At 42.8% G+C, this 16,017-nt stretch overlaps 1 protein-coding gene across 1 annotated transcript in view; it reads right to left on the bottom strand.

Annotated features, from left to right (window-relative positions):
• LOC136587190 (uncharacterized) overlaps positions 1–16,017 on the bottom strand; it is a 390,750-nt gene that overhangs the window by 365,441 nt on the left and 9,292 nt on the right. The window contains exons 4-6 of the mRNA XM_066585727.1: positions 12,454–12,608; positions 5,726–5,823; positions 1,294–1,417 (exon numbers count right to left, since the gene is read on the bottom strand). Of these exons, the coding sequence (XP_066441824.1) occupies positions 1,294–1,417; positions 5,726–5,823; positions 12,454–12,608 (377 nt within the window). The remainder of the gene's footprint in view (positions 1–1,293; positions 1,418–5,725; positions 5,824–12,453; positions 12,609–16,017) is intronic.

Raw genomic sequence — 16,017 nt, 5'->3', positions numbered from 1 at the left:
GAAGTCTATGGAAGCCGTCCGGACCCGCAACACACCAGCGGGAGAGCAGGGGTTAAAAAAAAAAAAGAGTGCCGAGCACATCCGCCGGGCCGAAGAAAGAAGATCCGGCAGCGACGGAGGGCAGATCCGCAGCGTCCAGACAGGTAAGTAATTCTTCTTTTTAGGCATCATGTCTGTGGGAAAGGAGGGACCCGCTGCAGGATTCTGCATGAAGAATCCGCGGCAGGCCTGATTTTCCCCGTGGACATGAGGCCTTACTCTTTTAGGTATGACTTGCACATATAATGCAGAACTTTTGTTTTTTTTACATGTGGGGGGGGGGGGGTTAGAAAAACAACAGCAATTACACTTTTTATTCTGCGGTCAGTAGGATTGTGGCAATTCTACTTTTATATAGATAGATTTGTTTAGGTTTTGCTACTTTTGCACGGTAAGCACATTCATTTTTCGGGGCCACATTCCAAGACCCACAACTTTTTTTTTAGGGCTACTTCAAGCAAACATAATTTGCTGAGTGCCGCCCACAGGTGACAGTTGCGTGGCACACCACAAGTACGCAATGATATTACATACTTGCTACGTGCCACCGCTCACCATGCACCATCTTGGCATGTCTGTGCGTGTGATATGCGCCAAGATAGAACATGCTGCGATCTTTATTGCATGCAACGTGTGATCAGGAACATGGGAGCGTATCACATGTGCAAAATCCACGCGGGAATGCGCTGTGACTATACATTAGTGTCAAGGAGCTCTTATTGGGGGATGAACTGTAGTTTTCGCCTTTCAGGGTACATGCAGATTTTTGACAACTTTTTATCCATTTTTTTGAAAGGCAAAGTGAACAAAAATAGCAATTCTAATACGTTATTTTTGTTTTAGGGCATTCACCATGCAGGATAACACCTAAATAATATTTTATAGTATGGATAGTTACGGTTGGGGCCAAATTATGTATTTTTTTATTTCTTTACCTCTTTGACAAAGTATTTAAAGGGAAAATATATATATTGAGTTTTTGGTTTTTTCACATTTTTCTTTATTCTCACTAGCAGACCTGACTTACCCTTATGTATTGCAGTGTACAGTAATATGGCCGTCAGTGTAATGCTGATGGTCATCCTATCAGGCCATGCCTCTAGCATCCAAATGTTTTGCATATAAGAACCACAAGGTAGAAGCGCCAATGTCTCTTCGCTCGCACACAGTCTGCTCATTGTCCCACGAGATGTCACGGTGCCCTTTAATGACTCCTGTTCACATGCATTAGCACTTCACAGAGCGAGAACTGACCTGCGGCTGCTCCATACTGAAGAGATAACTCGCCATCAGTTGCAGCGCTTCGGGGCTGTTGGGTTGATATTCCAAAGCCTTTGTTATGGCTTCTTTACATTTGTCACCAGCTCCTTCTTCCATGCTGTACAAAAAAACGGATTCATCTTAATTTCTTCACTGTAACTATTATTACATCAGGAAAGAAACAAGGAGCACTGAAGTGTCTGTACATGTCCCATCCTGGGGAGCACTTACAGCCCCACTAGGTAGGTACTACAAACAGCACCACTCTAGTCTGTGGTGCAATGGAGCCTTAGCAGGGACAACCTCATTCAGAATGTGGCCGCTGGGGTGATGAGTTGATTACCCCGAGTCCTTCTTCCAGCACCCCTGGCAAATACCAGATTACCGTTACAATATCAGCTATTAACCCCTTAAGGACTAGGCTGTTTTTTACCTTAACCCCTTAAGGACATGGCCTATTATGGCGCGGAGGACCAAACAATTTTTGGTAGATTTTTATCTCCACTTTTCAAAAGTCATAACTTTTTTATTTTTCCGTGGACGCGGCCGTATAAGGGCTTGTTTTTTGCGTGGCGAACTGTAGTTTTTATCAGCGCCATTTTTGGGTACATAGACTATATTGTAAAACTTTAATTGTTTTTTTTATGATCGCAGGGAAAGAAAACGCATCAATTCTGCCATCGATTTTTTTTATGCAGCATAAATGACACAATACATTTTTTCTGCGGGTCGGTACGGTTACAACTATATCAAAATTCTTACATTTTTTTTTTAGGTTTTTCCACAATATAAACCCTTTTTTCAGAAAACTTTTTTTTTCTAAATCGCTGCATTCAAAGTCCTATAACTTTTTTTATTTTTCCATGGACGGAGCTCTGTGATGGCTTATTTTTTACTTCCCACAAAATGACGCACCCTTACGTCATAGGGATAGCGTGAGATCATAGCAGATCACGCGATGTCCCGCAGCGGGAGCCGGCTGCCACTAGTAGTCGGCCTCCAGCTGCGACAGCAGGGGGGGGGAAATGGAGATGCTCCCCCCACTGTTAACTCCTTCCCTGCCGCGATCTAAGCAGCCCCGGCTGGTTGGTATGTCAACAGGACACCAGATACCGACGCCCTGTATTGCCAGTGCCCAAGATCGCTGTAATAAGCAATAAGGCATCGCAGGAGAGAAGTCCTGCCATGCCTTATCGTAGCGATCATCAGTGCTGCAGTTAAAGTCCCTCAGAGGGACACAGATTGTGTAAAAAAAAGAGAAAAATAAAGTACAAAAAATAAAAATGTAAAAAAAACTTTTTTTAAATGCTTTTTCTCATATTCGCATAAAAAAATAAAATAAAATCCTACATATTTGGTATCGACGTGTCCATAACGACACGTACAATAAATTGAACGTGCGTTTTATCCTGCACAGCAAAAAATCGTTAAAAAACGCCAACTGAGGCAAAATGCTGCAATAAAAGTGATAATAAAAAACGTTTGTACCCCGAAATGGTACCAATAAAAACTACAGCTCGTCTCGCAAGAAATAAGCCCTCACAGAGCTCCGTACATAGAAAAATAAAACATTTACAGGACTTTGAATGCAGTGTGTTTAGAAAAAAATAATAATTTAAAAAAAAAAGGGGTTTTATTGTGGAAAAGTGGAAAAACCTAAAAAAAATATATAAGAATTTTGGTATCGTTGTAACCGTACCGGCCCGCAGAAAAAAATGTAGTGTGTCATTTATGCTGCATAATTAAGGCTTTAAAAAAAAAAAAAAATCTATGGCGGAATTAATGCGTTTTCTCTCCCTACGATCATAAAAAAAATAATAAAAGTTATACAATATAGTCAATGTACCCAAAAATGGCACCGATAAAACTAGAGTTTGCCTTGCAAAAAACAAGCCCTTATACGGCCGCGTCGATGGAAAAATAAAAAAAGTTATGGCTGTTAAAAAATGGAGATGAAAAAAAAACAAAAATCATTTGGTCCTCAAAGCCAAAATAGGCCGTGTCATTAAGGGGTTAAAGAGGAACCCTGACACTATGGGGGAATGTATTAAAGACTTTTATAACCTAAAACAGTTACGAGTTATGGTGCATACCACAACTTGCACCAAATTGAAACTTTTTGCCGTTTTGCAATTCTCTGACCATTTTGAAAAGAGTCCTGAAAACAGTGAGCGAGGCCTTAAATTGACAGATTACAGTTTATGCCAGATGCTATCAATTATTGTGCAAATCTACCCCACCTCATAGGATGCATAGACTGGCACCCTCTGTATGCCTATCTACGTGCAAGAAGAATACTAAGCAGCCCTCGGCACAATATGTGGTCGGTGTGTGTGGTTGTCTATCAGTATACTGCAGCCATCCAATGCTCCTCTGTATAGTAATCTGATGTCAGCATGCTGAGAGTTGTGGTTCTATAACCGCCCTTGGATATTCTACCAGTAGGTATGGCCACTGGAGTGATTTTTTAGCATGCCGATGTTATTAGAATTTGCCCCGATACCTTACGACTATTGCTCCGTTAGCACCTGCCATTCTGAATGAGCACTAGTTGACAAAATAGAACTGTAGTCGGCATGGATGTGCAAGAAGATGTCCAGTTGAGTACTGAGTATTTTTATGCCCACTTATAGGAGGTGATCAGTTGAAGATCAAGTATTTTGTTCGTCAGATGGTCGAATGCACTTTTAAATAGCCCAATGTTTGGGGGAAACGATCATTTGGGCAAATGTTAAAGCCCATCTATCGCCATCAGGGCTGGCATGAGGAGTAGCCCACCACCTAGGGTGCCACCTCACCAGCTGGGGCAAAACGGGCTGCAATTATATTAGCAATATTTTGTGTTTTTGGACCACTTAACATTCTATACAACAAGCTCTTCCATCAGTGATAGAAGTGGTCATTGTTACAGAAGTCCCAGGGAATAGAGAGCATGGTCTATATTATTCACTGCTCCTCACTCCCAGCTGGTCCTCCCCGGCTCCGATGCCATGTTAGGAGGCAGTGGGCATCAGCATCAGGACATGATGCAATGCACGCAGAAGAGGAGGACCCAGTGCAATGTAGTGGCATCAGCGGCGGCATGCCAAGTATACAGAAAGCAGTGGTAGCAACAGGAGAGAAGTAATAAGCGGAGATGGATACATTTTTTTGTGGTCTGGCTTGAGGTCTGAAAGGGGACTGGGACTAGATTTATTATGAGGTCTTATCTGGGTCTCAGTGCAAAATCTGAAACAGGGTCCTCCAGCTTCCATGTGTCATTTATTGGTCCCTATGAGGGTCTAAGGTCTGGGTGCTACTACTGCATGCACTGTAGCTATGCCCCAGGCCAAAGATATTTCAGCAGCAAACTCTGCAGTCTTTAGGAGAAATTGCCAAGATGGTCTGGGCCAAATGGCAAAGAAAAGGAAAGTGAATCACTGGACTAAATATTTAGTCAGCCTGACACTGCATCTTTTAAATCTCTTTCACCAGAGAGTGAGGTGGTTTTTAAATTGATTCTGGTGGTTGTGGGGATGAAATTTGCCTAACCTGTCTAGGGTGCCAAATCGTCTTGTTCCAGCCCGGATTATCATGGACACGCCAGGAGTTCCACAGCAAAAATCTGCATATGAATTTTTTGGCTGTGGTTTTGCAGTAATATGTACCCTTTGAATTATGACCTAAATGTACTTGCATTGTATTCTACATCAGGAATAGGAAAAAAAAAAACACCAAAAAACTGCAACAAAGCGCTTTGTGTGAACATGGCCTTAGCATACATAAGGTTTGTCGCTTCATAGGCCCTGAAAGCTGTGTAAATCTGAATTGCGCTGCAGAGTACATTCAGTACATTCATCAATAAGCAAATTTACTGCTCTACCTATGTGTCAGTCTTTACTGCAATAATGGCATTTTAGTCATGGACCTGTAAGCTCCCAATGAATGAAACTACAGGTCCTGCCAAGATAGAGGGGTATAAAAAATGTATTGCAGTGTAATAAATTGTGGAAAGACATCTGTAGATGCAATTTATGGAATATCCCATTATATGTAAATTAGGCAGCGAGAGCATAGAACATCCCTGTAATTCTGAGGTCAGAGTCTGCATATGGTCAGCTTTATGTTCTTCCTACTTGATATCACTATGGCAAATAACATACTATTTCACTTGGGGGCTTTGAGGTGAATCTGAAAGAAATGCCAAGCCAGTTCAAAGACTTGCAAACCCCAAGACTTTCTCTCTCATATTATCCCTGAATTTCCAGCGCCGCGGACAAGGTCGTGACTCCTCGGCTTCGAGGCGGATCTAAGCTTTCCACCTAAAGTAAAATTCAAAGGCTTCTACTTTACTAAAGTGAAAATTACTGAAAACTAAAAGAAAAATATGTGATATTCAAAGTCCTGCACTTCACAGGGTATAAAAGGAGAAAAAAATGTAATTTACCAAAGATCAGTGAGATAAATCTCAGCAACAGAGCAGAAAGCTGTAGAGATATCCTTTGTAGTCACCTCTATTTCATCAGGAACGCTGGCTGCCCCTGACTGCGGAGTAAAGAGAGAGATGAAGTGATTACATGCTCACAATAATACCCGAGTCTTACCAAATGCCTATACCAACAAGATATTGTATTGTTAAAGAGCAACTGCAGCGAACACATCTATATACATGAATAGACAGACAAAGAGAGACAGAGAGCGAGACAGAGACAGTCAGACACAGAGAGAGAGACAGTCAGAGACAGTCAGAGAGAGAGACAGAGAGACAGTCAGAGAGAGAGACAGAGAGACAGTCAGAGAGAGAGACAGAGAGACAGAAAGAGAGAGAGACAGAGAGACAGAAAGAGAGAGAGACAGAGAGACAGAAAGAGAGAGAGACAGAGAGACAGAAAGAGAGAGAGACAGAGACACAGAAAGAGAGACAGAGACAGAGACAGAAAGAGAGAGAGACAGAGACAGAGACAGAAAGAGAGAGAGACAGAAAGAGACAGAGACAGAAAGAGAGAGAGACAGAGACAGAAAGAGAGAGAGACAGAAAGAGACAGAGACAGAAAGAGAGAGAGACAGAAAGAGACAGAGACAGAAAGAGAGAGAGACAGAGACAGAGACAGAGAGAGAGACAGAGACAGAAAGAGAGAGAGACACAGAAAGAGAGAGAGACACAGAAAGAGAGAGAGACAGAGACAGAGAGAGAGAGACAGAAACAGAGAGAGAGAGACAGAAACAGAGAGAGAGAGACAGAAAGAGAGAGAGAGACAGAAAGAGGGAGAGAGACAGAAAGAGGGAGAGAGACAGAAAGAGAGACAGAGACAGAAAGAGAGACAGAGACAGAAAGAGAGAGAGAGACAGAAAGAGAGAGAGAGACAGAAAGAGAGAGAGAGACAGAAAGAGAGAGAGAGAGACAGAAAGAGAGAGAGAGAGACAGAAAGAGAGAGAGAGAGACAGAAAGAGAGAGAGAGACAGAAAGAGAGAGAGAGAGACAGAAAGAGAGAGAGAGAGACAGAAAGAGAGAGAGAGAGACAGAAAGAGAGAGAGAGAGACAGAAAGAGAGAGAGAGAGACAGAAAGAGAGAGAGAGAGGACAGAAAGAGAGAGAGAGAGACAGAAAGAGAGAGAGAGAGACAGAAAGAGAGAGAGAGAGACAGAAAGAGAGAGAGAGAGAGACAGAAAGAGAGAGAGAGAGAGACAGAAAGAGAGAGAGAGAGAGACAGAAAGAGAGAGAGAGAGAGACAGAAGAGAGAGAGAGAGACAGAAAGAGAGAGAGAGAGACAGAAAGAGAGAGAGAGAGAGACAGAAAGAGAGAGAGAGAGAGACAGAAAGAGAGAGAGAGAGAGACAGAAAGAGAGAGAGAGAGACAGAAAGAGAGAGAGAGAGAGACAGAAAGAGAGAGAGAGAGAGACAGAAAGAGAGAGAGAGAGAGACAGAAAGAGAGAGAGAGAGACAGAAAGAGAGAGAGAGAGACAGAAAGAGAGAGAGAGAGACAGAAAGAGAGAGAGAGAGACAGAAAGAGAGAGAGAGAGACAGAAAGAGAGAGAGAGAGACAGAAAGAGAGAGAGAGAGACAGAAAGAGAGAGAGAGAGAGACAGAAAGAGAGAGAGAGAGAGACAGAAAGAGAGAGAGAGAGAGACAGAAAGAGAGAGAGAGAGACAGAAAGAGAGAGAGAGAGAGACAGAAAGAGAGAGAGAGAGAGACAGAAAGAGAGAGAGAGAGAGACAGAAAGAGAGAGAGAGAGACAGAAAGAGAGAGAGAGAGACAGAAAGAGAGAGAGAGAGACAGAAAGAGAGAGAGAGAGACAGAAAGAGAGAGAGAGAGACAGAAAGAGAGAGAGAGAGACAGAAAGAGAGAGAGAGAGACAGAAAGAGAGAGAGAGACAGAAAGAGAGAGAGAGAGACAGAAAGAGAGAGAGAGACAGAAAGAGAGAGAGAGACAGAAAGAGAGAGAGAGACAGAAAGAGAGAGAGAGACAGAAAGAGAGAGAGAGACAGAAAGAGAGAGAGAGACAGAAAGAGAGAGAGAGACAGAAAGAGAGAGAGAGACAGAAAGAGAGAGAGAGACAGAAAGAGAGAGAGAGACAGAAAGAGAGAGAGAGACAGAAAGAGAGAGAGAGAGACAGAAAGAGAGAGAGAGACAGAAAGAGAGAGAGACAGAGACAGTCAGAGGCCGAAAGAGAGAGAGAGAGAGAGACAGTCAGAGAGAGACAGAGACAGAAAGAGGGAGAGAGATAGAGACAGTCAGAGACAGAAAGAGAGAACTTGAAAAAGACCCCTGCGTGGGTCGAAACGTCGTGTTTCTTTTACTGGATATGGATTAAATAAAGAGGCATCTCATTATGCACTTTTAAAGAAAGAACTCACTCCTGGCGCTGCTCATTTTTATGATTTTTGCCGGTTACAGGGAGGGAGGGAGGCAGCCCGGGACCGAAAGGGGAGGGAGGGAGACAGACAGGGACAGAAAGGGGAGGGAGGGAGACAGACAGGGACAGAAAGGGGAGGGAGGGAGACAGACAGGGACAGAAAGGGGAGGGAGACAGACAGGGACAGAAAGGGGAGGGAGGGAGACAGACAGGGACAGAAAGGGGAGGGAGGGAGACAGACAGGGACAGAAAGGGGAGGGAGACAGACAGGGACAGAAAGGGGAGGGAGACAGACAGGGACAGAAAGGGGAGGGAGACAGACAGGGACAGAAAGGGGAGGGAGACAGACAGGGACAGAAAGGGGAGGGAGACAGACAGGGACAGAAAGGGGAGGGAGGGAGAGAGACAGAGAGAATCTTTGAAAATTACTAGAGAACAGGAGAAGTCCCAGAAGATTGAAAAAGGGCAAATGTTGTCCACATCTTCAAAAAAGGGAAGAAGGTGGATCCAGGAAATTGCAAGCCTGTGAGCCTGACTTCTATGCCGGGAAAGATCTTTGAACAAATTATTAAACAGCATGTATGCAAGTACTTGGATAAAAATGGAGTAATTAACCAGAGCCAGCATGGGTTTGTAACAAACCAGTCATGCCAGACTAATCTAATTTCCTTCTATGACAGAATCACTGACTGGGTTGATCAGGGAAATGTGGTGGATATAGTATATCTTGACTTTAGTAAAGCATTTGACAAAGTATCTCATACCATACTAATTGAAAAAATTACCAATATGGGATTGACAAGGCAACTGTTAGGTGGATTCACAACTGGCTGAGTGATTGTACTCAAAGAGTGGTCATAAATTGCTGCACATCCAAGTGAAAGAATGTATCAAGTGAGCTACCACAAGGCTTTGTCCTAGGCCCAGTGTTGTTCAACAATTTAATAAATGATCTGGAGGAGGAAAGTGATGAGAAACTGATCAAATTTACTGATGACACAAAGCTAAGAGGCATAGCTAACACTGGGGAAGAGAGAGAGTATTCAAAAAAATATGTATTTAACAAGGAGAAATGCAAAGTCCTACATCTGTGCAAGAAAAATGAAAAAAAGCACATACAGAATGGGAGGAATTCGGCTAAGCAGCAGCACATGTGAAAAAGATTTGGGTATACTAATAGATCATAGACTGGACATGAGTCAACAATGTGATGCAGCAGCCAAAAAGGCAAACACAATTCTGGGATGTATTAAGAGAAGCATAGAGTCTAGATCACGTAAGGTCATTATCCCGCTCTACTCCTCCTTAGTCAGACCTCATCTGGAATACTGTGTCCAGTTCTGGGCACCCCACTTTAAAAAAGACATTAAAAAACTGAAGTGCAGAGAATAGTTACCAAGATGGTGAGCGGTCTGCAAATCATGTCCTATAAGAACGGTTAAAGGATCTGGGAATGTTTAGGTTGCAAAATAGAAGTCTGAGAGGAGGTTTAATAGCGGTCTACAAATATCTGAAGGCCTGTCACAGTGCAGAGGGATCAGCCCTATTCTCATTTGCACAAGGAAAGACTAGAAGCAATGAGATGAAACTGAAAGGGAGGAGACACAGATTAGATATTAGAAAAAACTTTCTGACAGTAAGGGTGATCAATGAGTGGAACAAGTTACCAAGGGAAGGTTACCAAACAGAGGCTGGACAAATATCTGTCTGGGATGATTTAGTTAATCCTGCATTGGGCAGAGAGTTGGATACGATGACCCTGGAGGTCCCTTCCAACTCTACCAATCTATGATAGATAAATAGATTTTAAAAGTTGTCTGGTTACTGTAAGAAATTTTACTGACCGGTCGGTACACAGCTGTGAAAATAACAAATCCAGCGGTACTTACCTGCCCTCAGACCAGTGGTCCAGTGTTACAGCCCCGCTGTCCTCCCAATGTTTGTTGTGAAGCGGACACCATGCAACCATTGCAGCCAATTACAGGCCATAATTTCACTGCCATGATGCCAGTTGAGAGCAGTGACACTGCAGCAGTCACATGGTGTCCATATCACAACAAACACTGGGAGAACAACGGGGCTGCAGCGCTGGTTCACCAGGGCCGAGCTCAGGTAAACGCCGCTGGATTCATTATTTTAGCATAAAACAGGTGGGATTCATCAATCTATCCCACAACAAGTTATCTTTCCTTAAAGGAAATCTGTCAGTTAATTTCAGCTGTTTTAAGGTACATTTACATGGGGCAATTATCACCCAAATAATCTCTGAAGAATGCCTTTTGGTGATAGTTGTCCCGGGTATACACGGCCACTGAGCGAGAAATCACTCCCTCACTGTAGTTTTTAGGTGAACTAAAAACCAAGCGACTACTTTCCCGTGTAAACACCGTAGTTTATCTATGAACGACTGCCTGTTTGCAGGGAATGAAGGTGGGCGGCTGGAAAAGATCTCCAGCTGCTCCGCCTCTGTTCTTTGAGCGACAGTCAACCCATGTAAATGTACCCGTTATGGACTGTGAGTGTGGACCCACCATGCCAACCTACCAGTTAGGCTTGGCAGCTGGTGGTCAGAGAGGAAATCTCACCATTTGCTAGTCGGGAAGGTGGGGGTACTCCCGCCTAAAAGCAGGGTAGGTGCCCTAAGAAGGACAGCCCCACGATCTTCCTCCCGGGCCCGACTACCCCTGATAGGAGACAGGACAGGGCGATACAAACCACAGAGATAGGAACAGTGCAATAAAAAAGCGCACAAAGACAAGGGCAAGAGACAAAGGGACCGGCAACAAGGACAACGTTCACTGCAACACTGATCGAAACTCTCTTTCCCTTCGTTAGGGTAAACATGCCCCTCAGTCTTAATTGGCATTTCCAGCTGCCCGCGCTGGAGATTCTGGGTGTTTCAACACTCTGTTACTGTACAGCAAAGTGGACAGTGCATGCGCAGCCGCAAGAGAGTTACTGCGCATGCACTGGATCCTCTACTGCGGCGTAGAGTGAAACACACTATATCTCCAGCACAGGCAGCTAGAGACAACAATCAAAACTCAGAGAGGCATTAGTACACAGAAGGGGGAGGGATAGTCAAAAACACTGCATACTGTGCGGTAAACATGGCAGCCATGATATTTTGACTTTGGAGCAGCTGATAAAAAAAACATGAAGATACAGGTTTGTTCATCCACTTGTCACAAGTGTAATCATACAGGTAGCTTGAGAGCAACAGAAAAACATCCCTTAAGCCACTGAAAAGCTATTGTCATGACACAGCATACACCATTGAAAAGCTACTAAAAGTTCACATAAACTGTGTCAGGAACGCACACCAGCACTCCATTCCCTTTCAATGGGATTGCCGAGATAGCCGAGCGGCAGCGGCTCAGATATTTCCATCTGCTCCATTCAGAGTGACAGACAAGCAGGACAAAGGAGTCTTGCTCTGGAGATCGGCGGGGGTCTCAGCGGTGAGACCTCCACCGATCAGCAAGTTATACTCTATCCTGTGAAAAGGGGATAACTTGAAATTCCTTGTCAAAATCCATATCAAATTCTGCACCATTGGTGCGAATTTTGATGCGAATCTGCAGTAGATTTCACCCCTTAAATTGGAAGAGAAATTGCTGCAGATCCACATCAAAATCTGCCACGTGTGAACGCACCCTAAAAGGCACAAATATGCCATCCTTTTATGATCGGTAAAGGTGCCTTCCCTCTCCCATACGGAATCCGGCCCTGAGAGCAGCAGCGTCCACGCATACCTGGTTACTTTCGTTTTCACCTGTACTGCGGATGGTCCGCCTGGCGAGCTGTCAGACATGCACAGTACAGATTTTTTTTTTTACTTCTGCTTAGGCAATGAGGTGGAATTAGCAGCCTTTCCGCAATGTCAATTGTGGAAAAGCCATGGATCGAATGGCTTCCATTGACTTCAATGGCTGCCATCCGCGCGGAATCCATGCAAAAAATAAAGTATGCTGCCATTTTTCCTTTGCTTGCGATTGGTTTACGCAAGTGTGCAGGAAGAAGCGTTTTCCCATACATGCTATGGGCGGTACTTGCTGCGGATGCCTGCGCGGATTCTGCAGCACATATCCACCCGTGAGCTGAAGGCTGAAGTGGGATGTATGACGGACAAGAAAATGAAGTAAAGACGCGAAGAAGATGGATGGCTGCTGAATTGACGGAGGCAGGCTACAAGTTATTGGCCATGTAGGGAACACGTAATGAGATGAAAGACATGTGAAACCTTCAAGATGATATACACTGAGCGGCGTCATGTGGAAGAGGCGAGGATTCTAGTGTTCAGTTACAGGTGATCTGCTCTTACCACTTGGGGTTGACTTTGGTAAGCATGGATCATCACGTCTAATCCCTTCTGGAAGTATTGTAAGGCTTCCTCCTTGCAGTGGATCTGTCCAAGACACATGTATTTGGCGTGCCCCTTGTCAGGACTAAGGTCTACAGCTTTTAAAAAGACCTGCTGAGGAGTTAAGGCAAGTGAACAAATCAGGAATACAACGGTCCGTTGAGTTACAATGGCGTTAGGTTATAACATATTCATCTTGGAGAGGATCACTGGGTGTGATATCACTGAAGTGCATGAACCGCTTGGCTGCCCAGTATTGACTCCCCGAGGTCCAGTACAAAGCTACAAGTACAGTACTGCTGCCCCCTGCCTGCACTAAGCTAAAGAACTGGATCGGCCGATTCACAGTCAAAGTGAGCGATTCCTTTAGTTTCCATTCGGGTATTCCATCACAGTGCTGTTTTCAATATCTGTTAGGGAACCTCTGAGCAGAATAACACAGCATGTACAAGGAACACTCCCTTAACTGTGCTGCCCTCCAAGTGTACTCTGCCCCCTATACACACCAGGTGAGGGAGTCTACTGTATGTACTGCACCATCTTCCAGTAATTATTTCACAACTTTTGAGTTGCTTCATCTGTGTTATGTGTGTGCTTTATTTTTCCTTTAAACCCCTTCCCAACTGCATATGATAAATTTGCATCAAGTCATTGTGGCAGGTGTATAGACTAGATTTCAGGGCAGAGTGAGCTCCCTATCTGGTGAATAAAGACAGTTTTCAATAGCTAACAACCACCAGCTATGGCCGTGATCAGATACTGTGGTCAGATACTGCACATGGCATCTAAGCGTCCACAATGTGATAAAGGGTGCTGATTGGTTGCAATGGCAGCCTACGGCCTACAGAAGGCTTCCAGGACTGCCAAGCATGAAAGCCTATTAAGCCCTGACTGTGTCAAGACTTAATAGGCAAGATTTAAAAGTACAATACACTGTAATACAAAAGTGCTGCAATATACGACACAAGCAATCAAGTGATTGTAAGCTCAAGTCCTCTAGTGGAAGTACATAAGAACGTAAATAAAGTGGAAGTACATAAGAACGTAAATAAAGGTTCGATGATATTAAAAACCTCTTTTACCATAAAAAAAGTCTAAATAAAAAACGTTATGTACCACCTATCCTGCACTTTCAATGACAAACAAAAAAAAAAAAAAACACAATGCCAGAGTTGAGGGGTTTCTTTGGCCAACCTGTCTCCCGAAATGTTGAATAAGAAGTGATCAAAAATGCTAAAAATGCAGTCAAACGCTGTCAAAAACGCATGTCAACGCAACTGAAAACGCAGCAAACGTACCTCCAAATGTGCCAATAAAAATTACAGCTCAGCCCACAAGAGACAAGCTCTAACACAGCCTCCACGACAGAGAGATAAAAAGGGTATTGGTCTCAAAATATAGTGACAAAAAGGAAGTTAAAAAAAAAGGTGTTTTTTTTTTCAAAAGTAATAAAACAAAAAACGATATGAATTTAGTATCACCGTAAAAAAAGTGCACATAATTTTTACTGCATCATCAATGCAAAAACAACTTAATTCCAAAGATTGTTATTGATAATTTTTTTGTTTTTAATCATTTCACCCCACTTAATTTTTTTTAAGTATTTCACTGTATTATATAGTACACTAAATTGTACCATTAAGAGATTCATAACCCCATGATGAACAGGTCTGTGAGGATTTGGCTTAAATTTCACAAAAAAAAAACTGATGCCAACAATAAGCAGTTGTACACCTTTTCAATTCTTAATACCAAACAAATTAAAAAACACTCAAAACGGAAAATGGCATAAAGATACTCTACCAGCCCCTCTACAAACCCAACGTCTATTGGATGCAAAGCTTTTCTCCTGAAGCATATTTTTTTTAAAGACTGTCATTATAAGAGATTCCGTTTTGATTTACCCGAGGATGTAGTGATGGCAAAATCCATAGACAAGTTTATAAGGGGACTAGATGCCTTTCTAGAGCGCTATGATATTACAGGATATAGACATTAGGTGACCAGCGGGGTTGTTAATCCGGGTCTTACATTCAGGTAGGAACTTTCAAACATTGATCCAGGGATTATTCTGACTGCCATTATGGAGTCGGGAAGGAATTTTTCCCCCAAAAGTACGCTAAATTAGCTTCTGACTCATTGTTTCTTTTTTTGCCTTCCTCTGGATCAACAAGAGAAGGGGGTTGGAAAAAGGCTGAACTAGGTGGACATTGTCTCCTTTCAGCGTAACATACTATGTTACTATATGTGATTGTTCCCAGCAAGAGAAACCGTGTAATCTTGTAGATATGATACCTTGTAATGGCTAACATAAAATACATGATGTAATAGCGAGCTTGGGAACCTCTCGGGCTCTTCGTCAGGCTAAAATGGAATAGATCTGAAGAGGCATGAATATTTATACACACTTATAACATACATACTTATGACAAGGCGCAGACATGGACGTGATTGGTTTGCATTTAAAAAGAATACTGCAACAGAAAACAAACTTTTTGTCTAGGCACTGATAGCGGAGTGAAAGTTTTACGGTCCCTGAATTACTGTTGGGGGGGGGTCGTCAGGCCAGGAATGCTGCAAGAGGTACACAAACATTTTTAACTAGACACTGATAAGGGATTAGAAGTTTATGATCCCTGAATTACTGTTGATGGGGGTTATCACCAGGCCAGCAGTCTTATCTGTGCAATAAATGTCTCACACTTCCCATTCACACATAAATCCTCGTGAATAATTTAACCCAGTTTTCAGCTTGTCAAAGGTTATTATCAATTTATATTCCCAAATTCTTCTGTGGTTTTGTGACTTGAAACCACCCTTCAATATCAAAACTCTCATATCCCCTCTATCATGTCCATGGTTAGAAAAGTGCTCGGCCACAGGTAATTCTCTTTCTGTGATTAATTGTATGGTGATGAGGCCTCATCCTCGCTTTCAGTTTTTGCCCCGTTTCTCCATCATAAAGGCCCCAACAGGACATTTACTGCACAGGATCAGGTACACAACATTGGACGTGGAACATGTGAATGTCTCAGGGAGCTTATAGTCCTGCTGTGTGTTGGGGATTTGTATCCTGTCTGTGGTCAGTACATGTGAGCAGGTCTTGCAGCTCCTTACATTACAGGGATAGGAACCTGTAGGAATAATGTGTTACTATGATAGATTGGACTTTTACGGATGCAGCGATACCAAATATGTATTTTTGTTTTATTATTTAGTTTCTTTTATTATAAATATGGGAAAAGGTTGTTTTTTTTAAACTTTTATTACCTTTTATTCTTTTTAATATTTAATAAAACTTTTTTAAAATTAATGTTTACATTTATTTTTTAATCCCCATTGGACTTGAGCTTTTGCTGCTTTGATCACTGCTGCAGTATGATGTAATGCCATAGCATTACATTATACCACGATTTAACTGGCAATCTATCAAGCCGCTGCACAGGCACGGCTTGATAGGCAATCTGCAATAGCAGCTCTGCGGCCTTTTTTAAAATTTTATTCATAATCAAAAACTTTTACCGA

Source organism: Eleutherodactylus coqui, chromosome 12 (assembly GCF_035609145.1).
Source record: "Eleutherodactylus coqui strain aEleCoq1 chromosome 12, aEleCoq1.hap1, whole genome shotgun sequence".
Taxonomy (NCBI): Eukaryota; Metazoa; Chordata; class Amphibia; order Anura; family Eleutherodactylidae; genus Eleutherodactylus; species Eleutherodactylus coqui.
This window is presented reverse-complemented; position numbering and strand designations above follow the sequence as displayed.